The 20,229-nt window shown below is 41.3% G+C and overlaps 1 protein-coding gene across 5 annotated transcripts in view; it reads left to right on the top strand.

The window, feature by feature from the left end:
* glt1d1 (glycosyltransferase 1 domain containing 1) overlaps window positions 1-20,229 on the top strand; it is an 82,938-nt gene that overhangs the window by 32,190 nt on the left and 30,519 nt on the right. For 2 of the 5 annotated variants that reach the window (XM_084322503.1, XM_084322506.1), the window contains exons 9-11: window positions 4,752-4,795; window positions 7,655-7,706; window positions 11,791-11,911. In XM_084322503.1, the coding sequence (XP_084178629.1) occupies window positions 4,752-4,795; window positions 7,655-7,706; window positions 11,791-11,911 (217 nt within the window). The remainder of the gene's footprint in view (window positions 1-4,751; window positions 4,796-7,654; window positions 7,707-11,790; window positions 11,912-20,229) is intronic. The other 3 variants (XM_084322504.1, XM_084322502.1, XM_084322505.1) reach the window with 2 other exon arrangements.

Below are 20,229 nucleotides of genomic sequence, written 5' to 3'. Positions count from 1 at the left end.
TCGATTTTAAATGAACACGTTCCATATATCATATTTAATTTCCGAAAAGCGGTGAGTTAGGAACAGTGGAGGCTGCTGACCAAATTTTTTGGTGAAGCACAAATTATTATATTATATTATATATTAAATTATATTTTTAAAACATCCCCCACTGTGTGTCAGTGGTCAGTGGACACAGATGAAAACATATTAACATTAGGTGACAGCGGACCTGACCAGATGAAAACATATTAGGTGACAGCGCACCTGACCAGATGAAATCATATTAGGTGACAGCGCACCTGACCAGATGAAATCATATTAGGTGACAGCGCACCTGACCAGATCAAAACATATTAGGTGACAGCGCACCTGATCAGATCAAAACATATTAGGTGACAGCGCACCTGACCAGATCAAAACATATTAGGTGAAGGTGACAAGGAAGCCACAGACTCATACCCCCCCCCCCCCGACACTCAACTAACTGCCTCGGACAGTCCTTCATACCAGTGGCCATCAGGCTCCACAACAGTGGGCAGGGACTGCTGCCAGACATCGACCTAGAACTAATAGGAACCCAAGTAGGACAATAACACTACCTTATGCATACTGCACCTTATGTGAATACTGTGATACTGTGAATAATGAATAATGTATATTTCAGTTAGTTAGATAGTAAATTATAACACTACCTTATGCATACTGCACCTTATGTGACACTGTGAAAATATATTTCAGTTAGTTAGATAGTAAATTATATTGACCTATTTGTTTACACTGCTTGTGTTGTTTTCACTACCTGTACCCCCCCCCCTTCCCCCATGCTGCTATGATGCCTGAATTTCCCTAAGGGGATCAATAAAGAAATATCTTATCTTATCTTATCTTAAAAGGAAAGATGAAATTACCTACCTGGGTTCCATCCTATAGAGGCAAATCTTTCCTGTGACAAAATGGGATCCAATGTAATAAAACTAAGTCAACCAACGAACTACATTCTTGTACCGGATCTCCTCTCTGGTAAACAAGAATACCTTGAAGACTCTAACAGGAGCACTCATTCAAGGGTACTACGACTATGCTTGCACATCATGGTACCAAAGCACCTCAAAGGCACTAAAAACAAGATTACAAACATCACAAAACAAACTGGTCAGACTACTGCTTGACCTTACTCCTAAAACCCACCTCACCCCTGCCCACTTTGACAACCTAGGATGGCTTAGAGTAGACGACAGAGTACAGCAACTTGCAATGGGCCTGGTCTACAAGATACACTACACCAGGGCTATTCAACTAAATTGTTCAGGGGGCCACATTGTCAGAAACCCAAGGGGCCAGGGGCCGGACTGCCACGGCGCCTCCCCGTGCTATGAATATATGTACACTTGACACAACACGCAACCACATTTTCACAACTTTTATTTAACTACATTGCAAAAGTAGTATACTTTTCAAAAAAAGTGCTTCATTTATGTGCCACATCTGCAACATCTCCTGCAAAAAGTGCTTCATTTATGACTGTGCAACAACTGCAACATCTCCTCTTCAACATTTCAATATAAAAATAAAATAAAAAAGAAACAAGTGCATGATGTGCATCTGAACATTCTAACATCAACACTTGAACAAAAAAACACATTTATAGTGCAGCTGAGCTTATGAAAAAGTGCTTCATGTCTGTGCAACAACAGCAAATCACAGCATCTTATTAGCACTTATTGTCCACTCTTAACTCTCAAACATCAGGGGGGTGGGGGGCAGACAGGCCTAGCCTACATACACACATCTAATGAGAGCGATTGCACTTCTTTGACTGGGCAATGGCAGAGAAAGAGGGTTCATAGGAAGTGAGGGCTACCCGCAAACAGTGATGCAAATGCTAATTTGTCAAGGAGGCACGGTTGCTTGTTTTAATGGCATTCATGTGAGAGAAACTGGATTCACAGGTGTATGTTGAGCCAAACATTGTTAGCACAGATATTGCCAGCGTTTTTATTTTGGGGAATGTCTTGACATGAATACACTTTATCCAAAATGTTGTGGTGGATTCATTCTCAATTGCCTGCTTCAGAGCAGATGATGCTTGCATGTCAATTATTTCAAGTTGCAGGAGACCTTCATCAATGTGAAGTGATGCAAGGAACTCTTGTCCTTTTGTGGAAATAGCAGCTACATTGGCAAATGGGTTGCTCACAAAATGCATCAATTCTCTGGACATGTCAAATTCATCAAATCGACTTGCAAAGTTTTCCCTCAATTTATCAATGAAATCTGTCATTAATTGAGTGACTTTTGGCTCAATTGTGCGTGTTAACGTTGACATGAAAAGAAAAAAAGTAAAAAAAAAAAAAAAAAAAAAGTAATCTTTGGCGGGCCGGTCAGAATCATCCCGCGGGCCGGATCTGGCCCGCGGGCCGCCAGTTGAATAGCCCTGCACTACACCACTAAGATACCCATGTGCATGTCGAAATACTTCCCAAAGGTCAGTGAATACCACGACCACAACACCAGAGGGAGTTCCACAAATCATGTTCAACCCAGATAAAATAATTTTAAGTTAAAAAAAAAAAAAAAAAAAAAAAAACTTTTTTTAATAAAAGAAAAATCGTCATAACTTAGAAATGAGATTGCATAGGTCTATGAATCGATATCGCGATTTTGTTTCGATTAATTGCCCAGCCCTACAGTGTGTACAGTAGGTTAGCTTGGTGATCATCATTGTGATGTAGGCTAAGCTGGCTAGCTACTATTAGCATACAAGCTTTTACAAACACTGTAGCCTACTTACTTTTTCATCCACAACTTTTTTTCTGATCCAGATGCATAAGTCCACTTCTTCATGTTGCTCAGTTGCTGGTTTATACTTCGGTCCTAATGTTGGCGCAAAGTTTAATTTAGCCTGCCCTACTGTGTTACAGCTGTACAGCTTACTAAACTATCCTTGCTCTTTCAATGCTGCACACAGTCAAAACAGTCCAGCTGCAGCTCCGTAGGTTAGGTTTAGCTCGGGCCAATCTCAAGTTTCTCAAGTTTCTTTATTAGTTGTCATACAGAAGTACAGAATACTTTTATACAAAATGCTTCTTTCTGTTACATTTTGTATAAAAGTATTCTGTACTTCTGTATGACAACTAATAAAGAAACTTGAGATTGGCCCCAGCTAAACCTAACCTATGGACCTGCAGCTGGACCCGTTTTGACTCTGCAATGCAGCAACCTCTGATTGGATTTTCAAGGCTGCCAATCATATTCAACCTCCGTGTATTGGATGTCAAGGGCTGTCAATCATTCAATCCCCCATTCAATGGCAAGAGTTTAACTGCACAGACCGTGCTTAGATGACGTTAATAGCCTATTTTGATTGGCTATTATTTATTATTAATTGTATCCTGGGTCAACCTGTGCAGCCATCTGCACGAATATACTGCAGTCATTACTGCAGTGCAGGCCTGCTCAGAGCTGGCAATTTTGGCAATTTTTGAAGAAAAAAGAAATTCACTGGCATTTTATTTGACAGAGGAAAACATTTCTAATAAAAATAATAATAATAATAATAATTTAAAAAGAAATATATATATATATATATATATATATATATATATATATATATATATATATATATATATATATATATTAGTGCTGTCAAACGATTAAAATATTTAACTCCATTAATCGCATGATTGTCCATAGTTAACTCGCGATTAATCGCAAATTAATCGCATTTTTTTTTACCTTAAACAGATCTTTTTCAAGTTCCAAGTTTTAATACTCTTATCAACATGCGAGTCAACAAATGCTTGCTTTATGCAGCCATTTAACACAAAAGGATGACCTTCATGCATTGCAAATTTGCATCAAATTCAAAACAGAGTGATGCACAAAATAACTTAAAAGAAAATAATAATTTAAAACAATGAATAAAGTGTGCATGAAATAATAGGGGAAAGAAAACGTTAGGAACTTGTTACATTCACACACACACAAGGGCTGATTAATCACACACCCCCCTCTCTCCCTCACACACACTCTCCCAGCTCTCTTTCTCTCTTGCCCCTTCCTCATCTCTCTCACCCCCCTCTCTCTCTATATCTCATACACACACACACACACACACACACACACACACACACACACACACACACACACACACACACACACACACTTCAGAAGCAAACATAGTATCAATGAGAGCATCAATAATACACCTGAGTGAAGTCTAGTAAAAAAAAAAAAACGTATTTTTATTTTTTGTAGTTAATCTTGAGTTAAAAAAAATTGTGGCATTAATAGAATCGGGAGTTAACGCGTTAATATCGCGTTAACTTTGACAGCCTTAATATATATATATATATATATATGTGTAAATTAATAATAATTATGAATTATGAGTGAATTTGTGTTTCACGTGTTGTCATAGAGAAACCTCCACTGGTTAGGAACTAAAAAGAGAGGGAAAAAAGAAGCAGCTTGCTTCTCTACATCTTTGACCTAAATTGCTGTGGGACTTGTTGTGGGCGGGCTAATGCAGGCAAATCCCACATTGCAATTAATCAGATTGGGCACACACCCCACTCTGACCCCAATCTCTGAAAACTATAGGATTTTCCGAGAACGATTTGGCCCATGATAGAAATTATGCATCGTATCATTGTTTCATCTTATGGTCATGATTAAGTCATTGGCGGCATCCTATCGCGGCATAGCAGGTTTCACAGTGATGGGAGAGGGATTCCACGTTCTCCTTTTAATCCTCTCCCCCCTCTCAGATTGATCCTGCGCTGACAGAGGAAGTGGAAGCTCTCACTAAAAGGTAAAGCCTGCTCTTGTACTGCATCTCTGACACAGACTGTGAGAGCAGAGTGGAGATCCTCCACGCTCTGGCGCAGAGGAGCTCCTGTGAGAAATTAAAGACTCATAGGCTTATCTCTCTCTTTATCCCGGGCGGCGCAGGGAAAGCATGTAAAAACTAACTTTCCAATCATTCCATCGACGGCGGTGTCAGCTGCATGCTAATGTGAGGGAACAAGGATCCTTGTCAAGATTGTCCCTTTCTTCTGGTTCCCCCGGAGTCCTGGTGGAGATCCAGGTCTCTTGACACGGGGCTTCACCACAAAGTGGTCTGAGCCAGGATGCTGCCCTGTCTGGTTAAGGCTTTACTTTCAACTTAATCAATTTACTTTCAGCCTAATCAAATTGAAATAACCAGAAGCCTGTGTGGGGGAAAAAATAGATTCATTAAAAAATCCCTTGTCAATTGCATTAATACATTTAAATAAATTACAGCTATAGCCTGATCAAAATGATTACCATAGAGTCATTATAGAGTTTTTTTAAGCAGGTTATTCTCTGTCCCGGCCCCCACGGTGGCAGAATAAACTTCTACCACCACAGTCAGGACAGCTGGAAGCCTCTCGATCATCCACTGCAGACTAAAAACACACTTATCAATGTCTCGAGTAAAGAAAAATATATTTGCTTATCGTCTATGCTTGTTATGCAATCCAAGTGAAGCACTTGCGTTGGGCGCTGGTAGAGGAACCTTATTGTTGTTGTTGACCTGGGATGGTGTGCCTCGCTGGCCTCGCTGTACACAACAACTTGACCTGACACCCTGGCAGAGTTCTGGCTCTCCTGCCAAAGGGCTTCAGCTCAGCAAAGCTGCCCTCTCTGGTCAGGACATCACCTGGGCCCTCATTTATCAACAATTCTTAGAAAGTGTTCTATTTTCGTACTTAAGCACAGAATTTAGAATGTGTGTAGGTACAGAAAAATCGGGATTTATCACACTTGCGTACACGGGTCGTACGCACACTCCGTGTTGATAAATACAATTTGTTCTACCGTCAATGCTCGTGCATGATTATCAATATATGGTCATGAAACACCCCCATGGGATGTGAAATAATGGACTAACCCGAGCAAACTCTGAGAAACTTCACTGAGAGCGAGATTGTTCACGGAGATCTAAGCAAATAATTCAACGCGCTGTCGAACCAAGAAGACACAGCGTGTGTTATGGGATATACGCGACAGGCTGGCGGACTTGTACACGGTGATGTCAGATATCAACGACTCCCTAAGACCATTGCTGCAATTCTGCCTGGACAGCTCAAAATACTAATAAAGACCGTTAACCACTGTTTGGCGTTGGTGTGTCATTATAACCATGCTGGAATATGAATGCCTTTTATTAGTTTCGTTTGATTGGCTACCGGGTATAATATGATTTGTAGAGGTATACAATCTATTTTGTTGTCGGTATTAGGTAGCCTATATGAATTACCACAAACTCAACTGGAAACCTCAAGTCAAATATAGTCAGGACTAAATTGGCACAGTGTTGGTGTTTTATGCAAGATAAGACACATTCTAAACAAAAAAACACTGTATACACTGTACTGTATACACTGTACTGTACACTCCTACCATATATGACAGCGGTCTCAAACTCGCGGCCCACGGGCCATTTGCGGCCCGCTGGATGATATTTTGCGGCCCCCTACTTGACATTAGTGCGGTCCGCACGCAACTTTTTGCCGAGTTGGACGTTTTATTTATTTTATCACTTGTAGGCTACAATAGCGCAGGCTCATGACAGCAACGTTACGTTAGTGACTTGGTTGAAACGTGATTCCGGAGTGATAAAGTGGAAGGAAAATATATCCTGTCACCACGGCAGGCATCCTCAAAATTCTCCGCTATCTCCTCTGCAAGCAGTGCTCTGCCTGTCCGGCTGCACTGCTCCACTGTCTGTCTGTCTACTCTGGTCCAATCACATTCAGTGTCCCGTCAGCGTTTTTTTCCCCCACCCACAGTCTGCGAATGAGAGCAGAGTAGGGCGGGTCTTCACGGAATGAGTGTTGTCTTTCAGCGGGTCCGAGTCAGAGCGAGAGTTGACAGCGCATCTACAGTTAGTTTCATCTGCAGGTACTGCAGGTAAAATATGGCATGTTCAAAGATGGCCAGTAAAAGAAAAGTTGACAGTGAAAATCGCTGCAATTCAAAGGTGAATGGACTGAAAAATATGCGTGCATCCTCCCAGCACCAAACCAATGTGCCTAATATGCCAAGAAATGGTAGCTCTTGTGAAGAGTGGCAATTTGAAACGCCACTATGAAACAAAACACAATTATTTTGATGCAACCTTTCCTCAAAATTCAGTGCTAAGAACCACAAAAATAAATGGAATGAAATCATCATATCAAGCTGCAAGTAGAATTATTTTTAAATATATGTCACAACGAGAAAAAGCAACCAAGTCCTCACTCAGTGGCATGGGTGTTGGCTAAACACAAGAAGCCATTATCTCTCTCTGATGCATAAATAATAAAATAATGTATGACTGAAGTGATGGAGACTATGTTTGAAGGCAAACAAAAGCAAATCCCCCTCAGATAGCACAGCAACCAGAATAACTGAAATACTGGCTGGTGATTTGATTAAACAGCTTTGTGATAGAATAAAAAAATGCACAGTGCATTTCCATAGCTGTGGATGAGTCCACTGACACCACTGAGAAGCCTATGTTATGAAGAACCGTTCATGTTCTGAAGAACCGTTCATGTTCTAAAGAACTGTTCATGTTCTGAAATGTTATTGCTAAAGATTGAGAAGATTGGATCAGTTGTACTTTTTTTTTTTTGGAATACTTGAAACCCTTTTTTTGTAGAATATTTGATGCGGCCCAGCCTCACCCAGACTCTACCTCCAGCGGCCCCCAGGTAAATTGAGTTTGAGACCCCTGATATATGAGCTACTGTGCGGAGGTGTGGGGTAATACCTACAAAAGCACTCTACAGCCAATATGCACCATGCAAAAAAAAGCAATAAGACTAATCAACAATGTAGGATATTATGAACACACCAATAACTTATTTATAAAGCTACAAGCATTGAAATGTATGGACCTAGTGGATTTCAAAACTGCCCTCATTGTATACAAAGCCAGATACAAACTAATCCCAGGCAACATTCAAAAATGGTTCAGAGACAGGGAAGGAGAATATGACTTAAGATCGAGAGGGAATCTTAAACAACCAATGGTACACACTACGCTGAAAAGCATGTGCATATCGGTGTGTGGAGTGAAGTTGTGGAATAATTTACCTGAATACATCAAACTGAGTAAACATATGGCACAATTTAAAAAGCAGCTAAAAAAATACACATTAGAGAAATACAGAAATGAGTAATGAGGATAAACAAAGTTATGTTATATTGTGTTATGTGGTGCTGTACTATATTCACTGCTGTCAAGTGAATCAATTATTATTATTATTATTATTATTATTATTATTATTTTTGTATTATAAGTAAAAGTATATTCTATACTGTAATATACTAAATTATGTTATATCTAGTCAAATTAATGGAAGAACAAATAAAATGTAAGGGGGTAGGGATCAATAAGCTTAGCTTCCCTCTACTCCTTTTTTGGACATGTCTGCCAACCAAACACATTGCTCTTGACCTTTTGTTTATAATTCTTTTTTTTTTAATGTTTTTTTAATATGTGCTATGATTGTTTGGTTTGACGAAGCTAGATCGTGATTTCATTCATTCAATTAGATATAATAGCATAGCCTACATTATGCAACAGTAACTTGCGCATATATAATAACACATGGCACAGCCCTGCGAAGCCTGCACAGTAAACCAACTTGATCGTTAATCTAGCTGTATCTTTACGCTTATGAAAACATTAAATAATATGTATAGGCTATAGGCCGTCGTTTTGCCTTAATACTATAGCCTATATTCTCAAATGGCATTTAATGGCTATCCGCTGTGGGCTAAATCTCCTCGCTGACGGACCAGTATACCTTATATCATATCATATTCCTATATACATTTACATTTACATTTAGTCATTTGGCTGACGCTTTTATCCAAAGCGACTTACAAGTTCTGTACGACAGGTCATCAGGAAGGGTACAACTCTATCAGCTGAGTAACAATGTTCATCAAAGTGTTGCGTGTTACAGTGTAGGTTAGTTTATTAGGACAAGTGCATGACAGTAAGGTTAGTTAGGGTTAGATTCTTTTTTTATTTTTTATTATTTCAGATAATGGTTGAAGAAGTGCGTCTTTAGTCGACGGCGAAAGATTGGACGGGATTCGGCTGTCCTAACTGGGGTGGGTAGTTCATTCCACCATCGTGGGGCTCTGGGGAATAAAGGTTGGGAACCCCTGCTATTATAGCCCATATCCTTTATAATGTTATAGGCTATTTTATTTACAGTTTACTCTATCAGCCTACCCAGCATGTAATACGTTCTTTGTTAGAACTCAACTCGTTATTATTTTGCGCATAGATTGCAGAAATACGGGAACGTTTTGATTTATATTTAAAAGGCTTTGACATTGTAAAACTAAATAAGTGGAATTTCGAAGTTATGTAAGCAGAATACAAGTCATATCACCCACACGATATATGCTCTGTATCCAGAGCATGTATGCTTTTCATTAATTTAAGACACATTTATTGCAAGGGTTTTGTAATGCACATAAACTCAACAAATAACCTCTGTTCTCGTTGCAATGCGTTTTTAATTCTTTCTTATACAGTAGGAAGGGGGAAGAACACTATATCGTGGGTGTTCATATGACTTGTATTCTGCTTACAGCTTCGAAATTCCACTTATTTCGTTTAACAATGGCAAAGCCTTTTAAATATAATCAAAACGTTCCGTATTTCTGCAATCAATGTGCAAAATAATAACAAGTTGAGAAATGGGGGACCCTGATGGAAACAAGACAAACGTCTTTCTCAGGTCTGCATCCCCTTAACAATTGTATGTATTGAGCCGTACTGTATTGTACCCATTCTGCAATCTGTTAAATAAAGTTTTCATTCATTCATTCATTCACGCGGAGCGCAGTCAGTACACCCTGTATATTCCGATAACGCTATATATTAACCATGCTGCATTCATTCAGAAAGAAAGACCTATTATTCCAAATGCTATTTATAGGGTTTTGACAATAATTACACTACTGTCGCTATTTTACAATTAACTATAATGAATTACGGGGGGTCATACAGAACACGTCAGTCAAACTAATGCACGAAAGCTTATTTCCGCGTTGAAACTAATGCATGAAACTGATGAAAGCATATGCCGTCCGTCTGCAGTCTCCATATTCTACCACTGGGCGCCAGGTACGCACGGTCAGAGCTGTGCGTATATATACGCACAAAGTCAAGCACACGTTCAAATTGATAAATCCCACACTTTGCTTAGAAATGATCGTACGCACGGGTTACGCACATATCTGTGCGTACGCACCATTGATAAATGAGGGCCCTGGACTTCAAGTGCATGTCATACACACAGCGCACCCAGCGGTGAAATAGTAAAACAGTATTTTTAGCGCTTAAGTAAAATTTCTACTTCTACTATATCTTTAAGTAAGACTTCTACTTTACTATTTTCATTTTAGGGCATTACCGTATTGTGCCGAATATAAGACAGGTTTTTTTCCCTAAAAGAACACCTGGAAAAATGGCGTTGCCTTATAATGTAATGTTAGAGGATGGCGAGCCCAAAAAGACCACCTTAGAAATGCAAACGGTCAGTGAAAAGATGTTAAAAACAACAACCTATTGTTTTATTCTATGTGTTTTTTTTTCATAAAAGATTATTTTACCAAAAGATTATACAAATAACAGCCTATTGTTTTATTCAATGTGTTTTTTATAAAAGAAGCTTTTACCAAAAGATTATACAAATAACAGCCTACATTGAATAAAACAAATGTAGGCTGTTATCATTGTTTTCACTTCACTTTTTTACTTTGTAAAAAACTATATTTGGTCTTCAAAAAGGTATTGCTCCAAAAATGTGTCTTCAAAAAGAGGGGTTGTCTTATAATCAGGGTCGTCTTATATTCAAACCAATAGGGTAGTTACTTAGAAGAAAAATATTTTGCATAAAAGACGTAGCAATGGTTGAAGATTATGTACTTAAAAATTTGAAGCCTGCCAACTTCAAGAGGGCGGAATCGGAGCAGCATAATTGCATAATAACATAATAATGTGGACCACATACCACTTTAACATAACAGGTCACTGGTTTGAACACTCCCAAGCACTGGAATACACAAACATCAAGTAGAATACATACTTTTACTTTTGATACTTACCGACTTACTTTTACCAGAGTACTACAGTATTGTATCTGGGTATTTCTACTTTTACTTAAGTAAAGGAACGGTGTACTTCTTCCAGCACTGAGTACACCCATGTTATCATCCCCCCGAGCCTGTCACGGCTCACCATCACTCACGCTGTAATTCCCTCGAAGCACATGCAGACACAAGTGGGTTTCTTGCTACAGGTTTATTGAAGCCTTGTTACTCCAATCCACTGTGAAAACTTAAAAAGAGAAACATAAGCCACGTTAGTTCAACACAAAATAATAACATGCACAGCATGAGAAACAACACTTTACCAAAGCAAAATACAAACAAACACTAAATACCTTGTTGGCTGCATGCTACACAAAGGGGAACAATCTTCAGTCTTCTGTTATTGTAACTGTCATATAATACTGTCATAGCTGACCATCCCTGCTGCTTGCTTGCACGTGTCGCAAAACACACGCGAGAGCAGCCCAACGGGACTTGTAGCAAATGAAATAACAAAGAAATAAGAAATGCAACAAATACATTCTCAAATATTACATTAGAGTTACAAAACTTAAAGAACATATAAATTATGAAAACCATATAATGGCCACAGTTACACATGCTCTGTGAGCCCCGAGTCACCCAGTGCTGTGCTCTGTGCCACTGTGTCTCCAGAACACCGGGGGTCTTCTTGGCACAAGAGAAGAGTCAGCAGGAGCTTCACGCTGCCATGAAGAGGTGCTTCGCTGTGGTCAACAGCTCTGTCTCAGAGGGCATGTCCGCAGCCATCTTGGAGGTAAACGTACCCAGGGCTCAGTGATCATTGATTGATTGGATTTATTTGACAACTTTGGGGGGGGCACATACATTTGAAGCAAGCTTCTCATACACATTCTTAAGAAAAGTCATCAAGGATAAACACAATAAAGCTAAAAGCTTATTTGGTGGTCCTTAACTCATTCAGCGCCGGGGATATTCTTCATCCTGTTCTAGCTAGGCCACTCATTAACACATCCTGCGCCAAAAACGTCGTACAACGCGTTTCAAGTTCATGCTAATTCTGCCAATCCACGGCGTACAACGTTATTGAGATCATATTTAATTTTTTCGCCATGTTATTCATATTTCCCTCACGGAGCCTGGTCTGATGCAGTGTGAGCCGGCACAACTCTGCAACGCTTCAATACTGCCCCCTGGTGGATGATCGGCGAGTTGCCAAACCGGAAGTGGATCTTTTGTGATCCCGGTGCATCTGACAAATGCGTCCAGCACTCTCATATTGTTGCAGGACTGTATACACACGTCCGTGTATAGCGATCGCTGCCATAACGCAATAATCGATACGATTTGGCAGTGTATTATGATTATACAAACCGGAAATGGATCTAGTCGATCCACGTCAAATAAGTGGGATCTTTTTCCTCCAGTCTCAACGTTGAACGGTAAGAGGACGCTGACGTTACTTTCAGCGTGTTTGTTTATTATTATCCATGCAAACCGCTCTGATCAATATATCACCCATACTACATAAAGCATTTACTGACGATCACGCAAAAAACGAATGCGAACGAATGAATGAAAAGTAAAACGTTCCTACATCCTGAACGATAGATAATCGATGTTGAATGGGCCATAGTAATGTCAATTTAGCAATACAATTTAAAAAGTTATAGCCCTGCAAAGAAGGTAAACATCTCCATAGGCTTAGACTGGTGGCAGTGATCAAACATTGATGGATATAAGCGTGGCAGGGAATGTGTTAACACTTTGGTTGCCATGGGTTAAATTCATGATATACCATAGGTTGCCGGCTCTATTTGTCTATGGAGAAGTACCCCTTCTTTGCATGGCTATAACTTTTTAAATTCTATTGCTACATTGCCATTATTAGGGCCCATTCAAAGTCCTATATGTATTGTTCATTGTGTAGCAACGTTAAACTTTTTCATTCACATATTCATAGTAAAGTATGGTCTAATGTATAAGTATGTTTTCATCTCTTTCTGCAGCTTTCTCCAGAACGTGATCTATAGCCCCAAATGCATTATATTGATGATGCAATACAGTTTTATGGCAATCAGCGCGATATAAAAAATTCCAACTAGACGTACTTCTAGAAGTTACTACACATCATCTGATGTTGACCGGATGGGCTAGGGGGCGTTTATAATTCCGTGGGCAGCGTTATACCAATCATCTAATGTGGGTCAAATGTTGATCATAGCAGTTAGTATCGAAGACGGTAATTTTACACGCTAAAACTCACCCCAGTCTCCGCGCGCCGTTGGGCGATCATCGTAGAGTAGAAATTTGATCATTATGGGATGTAGATTTACCCGGTCCATTTCCAGCTTGTATAATGGTATATAGTTCAAGTTCAAGTTCTTTAATAGTTGTCATACAGAAGTACAGAATACTTTCATACAAAATGCTTCTTACTGTTATGCTCCAGAGACTGTGCTAGACAAGATAGTATCGAATAACATAATATAGCATGTAATTTAGAAGAAGAAAAATGAGGTCACAGTGTTCTGTATAGACATATGTACAATGTTCTGAGTTACCATATAATATACAATACTATGCAGTGTACTAATGTACAGTACTATCTAGTGCAAAGCAGAAATGGGATGAGGTACAATTTTAGGTACAATTTACAGTAAGGTGTACGAGTTGTAGTGCAATCCTTCATCAATAAATATAAAGTGTGGGGAGTGGGTGCTACAGTGTGTTTGTTTAAAGTGGGTGTGTGCTATAAAGTGTGTGGAGTGGGTGCTACAGTGTGTTTGTTTAAAGTGAGTGTGTGCGTGTGGATGTGTGTGCTATGTGCGTTTGGTGGTTGTTGTTGTGTAGTGTTCATTCATTGTTCGTTTAGCAGCCTGATGGCCTGGGGATAGAAGCTTCTTCTGAGTCTTTCTGTGCTCGCCTTGAGACTCCGGTATCGCTTGCCTGACCGCAGCAGTTCAAAGAGGCAGTTGTTCGGGTGACTGGAGTCTTTAATGATTCTCTTAGCCTTGCCCGTGCAACGCTTGTTGTAAATGTTCTGGAGGGTGGGGAGCCCCCCTCCAATTGTGCGTTCGGCTGAACGTGTCACTCTTTGTAGTCTGCTTCGGTCTTGTGCAGTGCTATTCCCAAACCAGGAGGTGATGTTGCCGGTCAAGATGCTCTCTATTGTACATGAGTAGAAGTTCTTAAGGATCTTCTGACTGACTTGGAACTTCCTTAGGCGCCTGAGGAAGTAGAGGCGTTGTCGTGCCTTCTTCACAACACTGTCAATGTGTGTGGTCCATGTCAAGTCCTCGGATATGTAGGCTCCGAGGTACTTAAAGCTGTTGACTCTCTCAACCGGTGCCCCGTCGATGCTGAGGGGGCTGTAGTCCTTGACCCCCGACCTCCTGAAGTCCACAATCATCTCCTTTGTTTTGCTGACGTTCAGGGAGAGGCTGTTTTCCTGGCACCATCCCGCCAGGACCTTGACCTCTTCCAGGTAGGCCCTCTCGTCGTTGGCAGAGATCAGGCCCACCACCACTGTGTCGTCAGCAAATTTGATGATTGTATTGCTACTCCGCTGAGCCACACAGTCGTGTGTGTACAGGGAGTAGAGGAGGGGACTCAGAACACAGCCCTGGGGGGCCCCTATGTTGAGGGTGATGGATGAGGAGGTGCAGTTGCCTGCTCTCACCACCTGGGGTCTGCCAGTCAGGAAGTCCAAGACCCACTGGCAGAGGTCATAGCCCAAGCCCAGGTCCCTGAGCTTGGCTATGAGTATGGAGGGGACTATGGTATTGAATGCCGAGCTGTAGTCGATGAATAGCATTCTCACATAGTTCCCCTGCCTCTTGTCCAGGTGTGATGCTGCTGTGTGCAGCACATGGGCTATGGCGTCCTCCGTGGACCTGTTGGGGCGGTATGCAAATTGCAGGGGGTCCATGTTGATGGGGAGGGAGGAGCATACGTCCAAATCATGTTGTTTATCGAGTTATTGGCAATCGATCGCTATGTATTGTGTCGAGATCGAGTCCCGGTAGCCAAACAGAGTGCCCGGAAGTAATACGGCCGATCAGCACAACCTCCATAGCACTTCCTGTTAAGCGATTGCGCCGATCGGCCACCAGATGGCGCTCCTGAACCGCCAGAGAGCTCAGTGGGTCCTCCTGGTGGATCTCAGGCCAGCGGAGGGGAAATATGAATCCGATCGCAGATTTTTGAAATATTGATATAAGGACGCTGTAAAGCGTCCTCCGGCAACTTGAGCATGGCCGGGAATGAAGCGTTTTCCGGCAGTCAAAGTGTTAATGTTGTTGTTTTTATTATTATTATTATTACTTTGATTATTATTGTTATTATTATTATTATTATTATTATTATTATTATTATTATTATTATTATTATTATTATTATTATTATTATTATTATTATTATTATTATTATCTTAATATTATGAAAATTGTTTTATGAACTTATTTCACTTTACTTTTGTTTTTGTGTTTTTTTTTATCCAATGATTTTATGAGTTGAGGCCCCGTATAGGCCCATCTGGGTCTCTTGCCTCTACTCTGCACCTTTATACACTTTCTGTCATGGTCAATGTTTTTGACTGTTTTCCTGAAATGGTGCGAAATAAATAAATAAAATAATCCGCCAAAATGAGAATTTGAGACACATACAGTGTTGGTCCAACCCCACATTGCTAGAAAACAATGCTAAACACTGGAAAAGGCCATTTATATGATAGGGGACCTTTAAAGATGGGGGGAATATTCCAATTGTTTGATCGCCATCTGGTCCATCTGATGTCCATCTGGTCCACGACATAATCCAGCACAACACATGCATCGAGTGTCCCGGACGCGTGAATACTTTCGACAACAAATGTTTGTTTCCGCGTTCGAGTTTTGCGCTCTGATTGGCCAGGTCATGTGACATGTGCGCCAATCGTGGGACAGCAAGTTCTGCGCCTATTTCCGGGTCTAACAGCCTGCAAACTACTGTACCTGGCGTTCTATCGCCATGCTCTAAGACAAACTCTAACCTTAACCAACTTCGAAAGAGTGCCTAAGCTTAACCGTCGAAAGAAGGGCAGGCGTTCTATCGCCATGCTCTAAGACTTAGAGCATGGCGTAAGACAAACTCTAACCTTAACCAACTTCGAAAGAGCGCCTAAGCTTAACCAGTGTAGAAACTTGCGGTCCCACGATTGGCGCACATGTCACATGACCAGAAACGCGCGGGCCAATCAGAGACGCGGAAACAAACATTTGTTGTCGAAAGTATTCAGGCGTCCCGGACACTTTTCAATGTGATTGAGTGAACCTCTAGGCTTCCCTGTACTAACATTCTCCGCCCGGTGGGATTTCAACGTAACACACGGTCTGGTACAGGGTTTACTGCACTCTCGATACTGCCACCTAGCCGGATCTGGCCGGTACTGCACCCTCTGGGTCCCAGTATGCCTTTTGTTATTATTTATTTTTTTAATCTTTTTCCCACCTTCTTTTTTCCGTTTTTCTCCCATTCCAATGTTAGTCGTTATGCCAATTCCCAATCCCCTTCCTGGTCATTGCGCACTCTACCCCCTACCGTTGGTCTGGGAGGGCGGAGACTATCACCGACACATGTGTAGCCAGCTCACCGCTTCTTTTCACCTGGCAGAGAGTGTAACGTGTGGAAGGTCATACTACCTCTCCCAGATCCTTCCCTTGCTGTGCAGGCGCCCCAACCGAACTGTAGGAGTCGCTGTTTACAACGACCAGGACCCACCCACGCCGGCTTCCCACCCGCTAACACTGCCAATTGTGTTAGTATGGACGGTCGGCCAAGCCGGAGGCACCACAGCCGGATTAGATCCCACTGGCTCTGTGGTGGTAGACAGACGCTTAGTCCGCTGCGCTACCCGGCCGCCCTCCAGTATGCCTTTTAACACTTTGAGTGCCAGCCACGGCATAATTCGTTATTTCATGCCAACTGTTCAGTGCCAGAAACGAGCTATGCCGTCTTTTAATCGTTATTTTTTAAATTAGCGATTTCCATTCATATTTCATCAATCTAGCCTCACGTTACCAGTGGGGATCTGTCTGAACTCGCACAGGGAAAATACCGCCCCCTATCGTCTCTCCGGATGGTACTGCACCCCTTTGGATTAGATTGGATTGAATGAAACGCATGGAGAAAAAAAAGTCTGGTTACTTGTCAGACAAGTACCCAGCGTTGGATCAATAAATGCGATCGATATTTGGAATGGCGATCAGGAATTGGAATAATCTTTTTGGAGAACATCTGATCTGAGGTAAGGAATCTATTTTACCAGTCTTGGGATAATCAGAGCTATTTTCACCTATATATCAGCGTGTGCCATATGTGTGTGTGTGTGTGTGCGATCAGGAAATAAGATAATCGATTTTTCAGCCCGCTTCTATAGCGTGCATAATTACACATATACTATCGATAATCTAGCGTTTATTTGAAAACGATTCATAAATAGGCCGAAAAATTACAATGTGTTTTGTGTATTCCAGTGTATTCCAGTAAAGGGCGTTTATCACAGAATCTTAATTTTTGTTTCTGAAACTTTCAAAAGACAAGCGTTTTTCAAAATGGTATAAAACGGAAATTAACCGATTAAAAAAAAAACAATCCGTTTCGACAATGTTGACTGCAAACAAGTCATTGATAAGCGACGGCCATATTAGACACATTTAACACAATTTAAGATATAGTTTATGCGTTCGCAAATATGAGAGCTCTATCATTGAAGTGGGTGGTGGCATTCAACGGGGTAAATAGGACACGGAGGCCGGCACTCAAAGTGTTAACAGCAACATACAGGTCCGTGACATTGAATAGAATATTAACACATTCAAAGCCGGCCGGATATGACCAAATTAGGGCTTGTAGGCCAGCGCTTTAATCAATGGGAGGACGGGGAAATTTGCGAGTGCTTAAAATATATCTTAAATTATGGCTATGGGTCTAATACACCCGTCGCTTATCAATGACTTGCTTTTCAGTCAACATGTACAACTGTACAAGCAAAACTGTACATTGGAATATTGACAACCATACTTGGTCATTTACTGTACAGGGGGTTGGGTTAGGACATTTACAGGGGCCAGTTTCGAATTGCAGTCTCCCGTGTGTTCTTTGAGAGTGGTTTTGAAAGTGGGTAGTGATTCACATTCCTTTACAGCTTTGGGTAGGGCGTTCCACATTGATGTGGCATAATTGCTAAACGTGTTTAGTCCCTTGTTTGAGCCGAATCTGGGTTTAACATGATTTGTGGAGCTCCCTCTGGTGTTGTGATCGTGGTATTCACTGACCTTTGGGAAGTATTATGACATGTACATAGGTACCTTGGTCGTGTAGTGTATCTTGTAGACCAGGCCCATGGCAAGTTGCTGTACTCTGTCGTCTACTCTAAGCCATCCTAGGTTGTCAAAGTGGGCAGGGGTGAGGTGGGTTCTAGGAGTAAGGTCAAGCAGTAGTCTGACCAGTTTGTTTTGAGATGTTTGTAATTTTGTTTTTAGCGCCTTTGAGGTGCTTTGGTACCATGAGGTGCAAGCATAGTCGTAGTACCCTTGAATGAGTGCTCCTGCCAGAGTCTTCAGGGTATTCTTGTTTACCAGTGAGGAGATCCGGTACAAGAATCGAGTTCGTTGGTTGACTTTTTTTTATTACATTGGATGCCATTTAGTCACAGGAAAGATTTTCCTCTAGGATGGAACCCAGGTAGGTAATTTCTTCTTTCCTTGTGACAATATTGTCACCCACTGTAACTGAGAAGCCGTCAGTCTTGCTGAGTTTGTTATTTGAACCGAAGAGAATGGACTCTGTTTTGCCCATGTGTAATGATGGTTTGTTATCAGCGAGCCATATGCAGATTTTGCCTAGTTCCGAGCTGAGGGTTTTTTCAACCTGTAACTTGCTCTTGTCAGAGACCAGCAGGACTGAGTCGTCTGCAAACAGGAACAAGTTGCAGTCACAAGCTGACGACATGTCATTTGCATAAATTAGGAACAGTAGCGGTCCTAGTATGCTTCCTTGTGGAACACCACAGCTCACTGTGAGGGGGGGGGGGGATAGGTTACCGTTTACCTCCACCATCTGTTCTCTCCCCTCCAGGTAGGATTGCATCCAGCTCACTGATTGACAAGCTAAAAGCAATTGGTTTTGATAGTCTATCAGAATGGTGTGATTGACAGTGTCGAAGGCCTTTTGTAGGTCCAGCATGACCATGCCGCAGTATTTGCCCGCATCCACCTCTTGTTTGATGTGGTCGTTTAAATAGAGAAGTGGAGTGGGATGTTCTGAAGCCAGATTGGAATTCGTAGATTAGATTTTTTTCCGCGAGGTACTTTTCGACCTGTTCGTATACTATTTTTTCCATGACTTTCGAGATGGAGGTAAGGATAGAAACAGGGCGGTAGTTGCCTGGGTCTAATTGACTGCCCTTTTTGTGCAGGGGTGTTACTCTTGCAATTTTGAAGTCCTTGGGGACGTGTCCCTGTTTTATGGAGAGGTTTATTATGTGTGTGATGGCTGCTGAGTCTCTGAGGAATTTGGAGGGGATGTTGTCATGGCCAGTGGCCTTGTTCGGTTGGAGGGCGCTCAGTTTTTTGAGTACCTCATCTGTTGTTACCATTTACAGTTTGAAGTCGTCTTTGTGGACCCCTAGGTTCTTGTAGTATGCTACTATGTGTTCTACCCCATAATGCCCTGAGTGGGAGGGTAGTTTGTTTACCAGTGTTGTGGCTATGTTTGTGAAGAAAATGTTTAAGTAATTGGCTACATCCAGCTTGGCTGTGATGAACGTGTTGTCCGTCTTTATGTTTATGTTTGAGAAACTGGTTTTAAGTTTTTTACTGCAGCCTAGTTGATTATTGAGTCATTTCCAAAGTTCACGTTCCAGAGAAATACGCGATAATAGCCCTTTAGTGGAATACACAAAACACGTTGACATTTTTCGGCTGATTATCGAATCTTCCTGAAATCAACGGTAGATCATCATTATTATCCTTGCTTGTGCATACATGAAATGGCCCTTGTAGCGCGGCCCTTGGGCTGTACGCTGATCTGAGAAGTCTGGGCGGGGTATTCCTACTCCGGCATGACTAACGT

The sequence above is a fragment of the Notolepis coatsorum genome (genome assembly GCF_963971535.1).
Source record: "Notolepis coatsorum genome assembly, chromosome: 1".
NCBI classification, from domain to species: domain Eukaryota; kingdom Metazoa; phylum Chordata; class Actinopteri; order Aulopiformes; family Paralepididae; genus Notolepis; species Notolepis coatsorum.
Note: the sequence above shows the minus strand (reverse complement) of the source record. Positions and strands in the feature narration are given on the sequence as shown.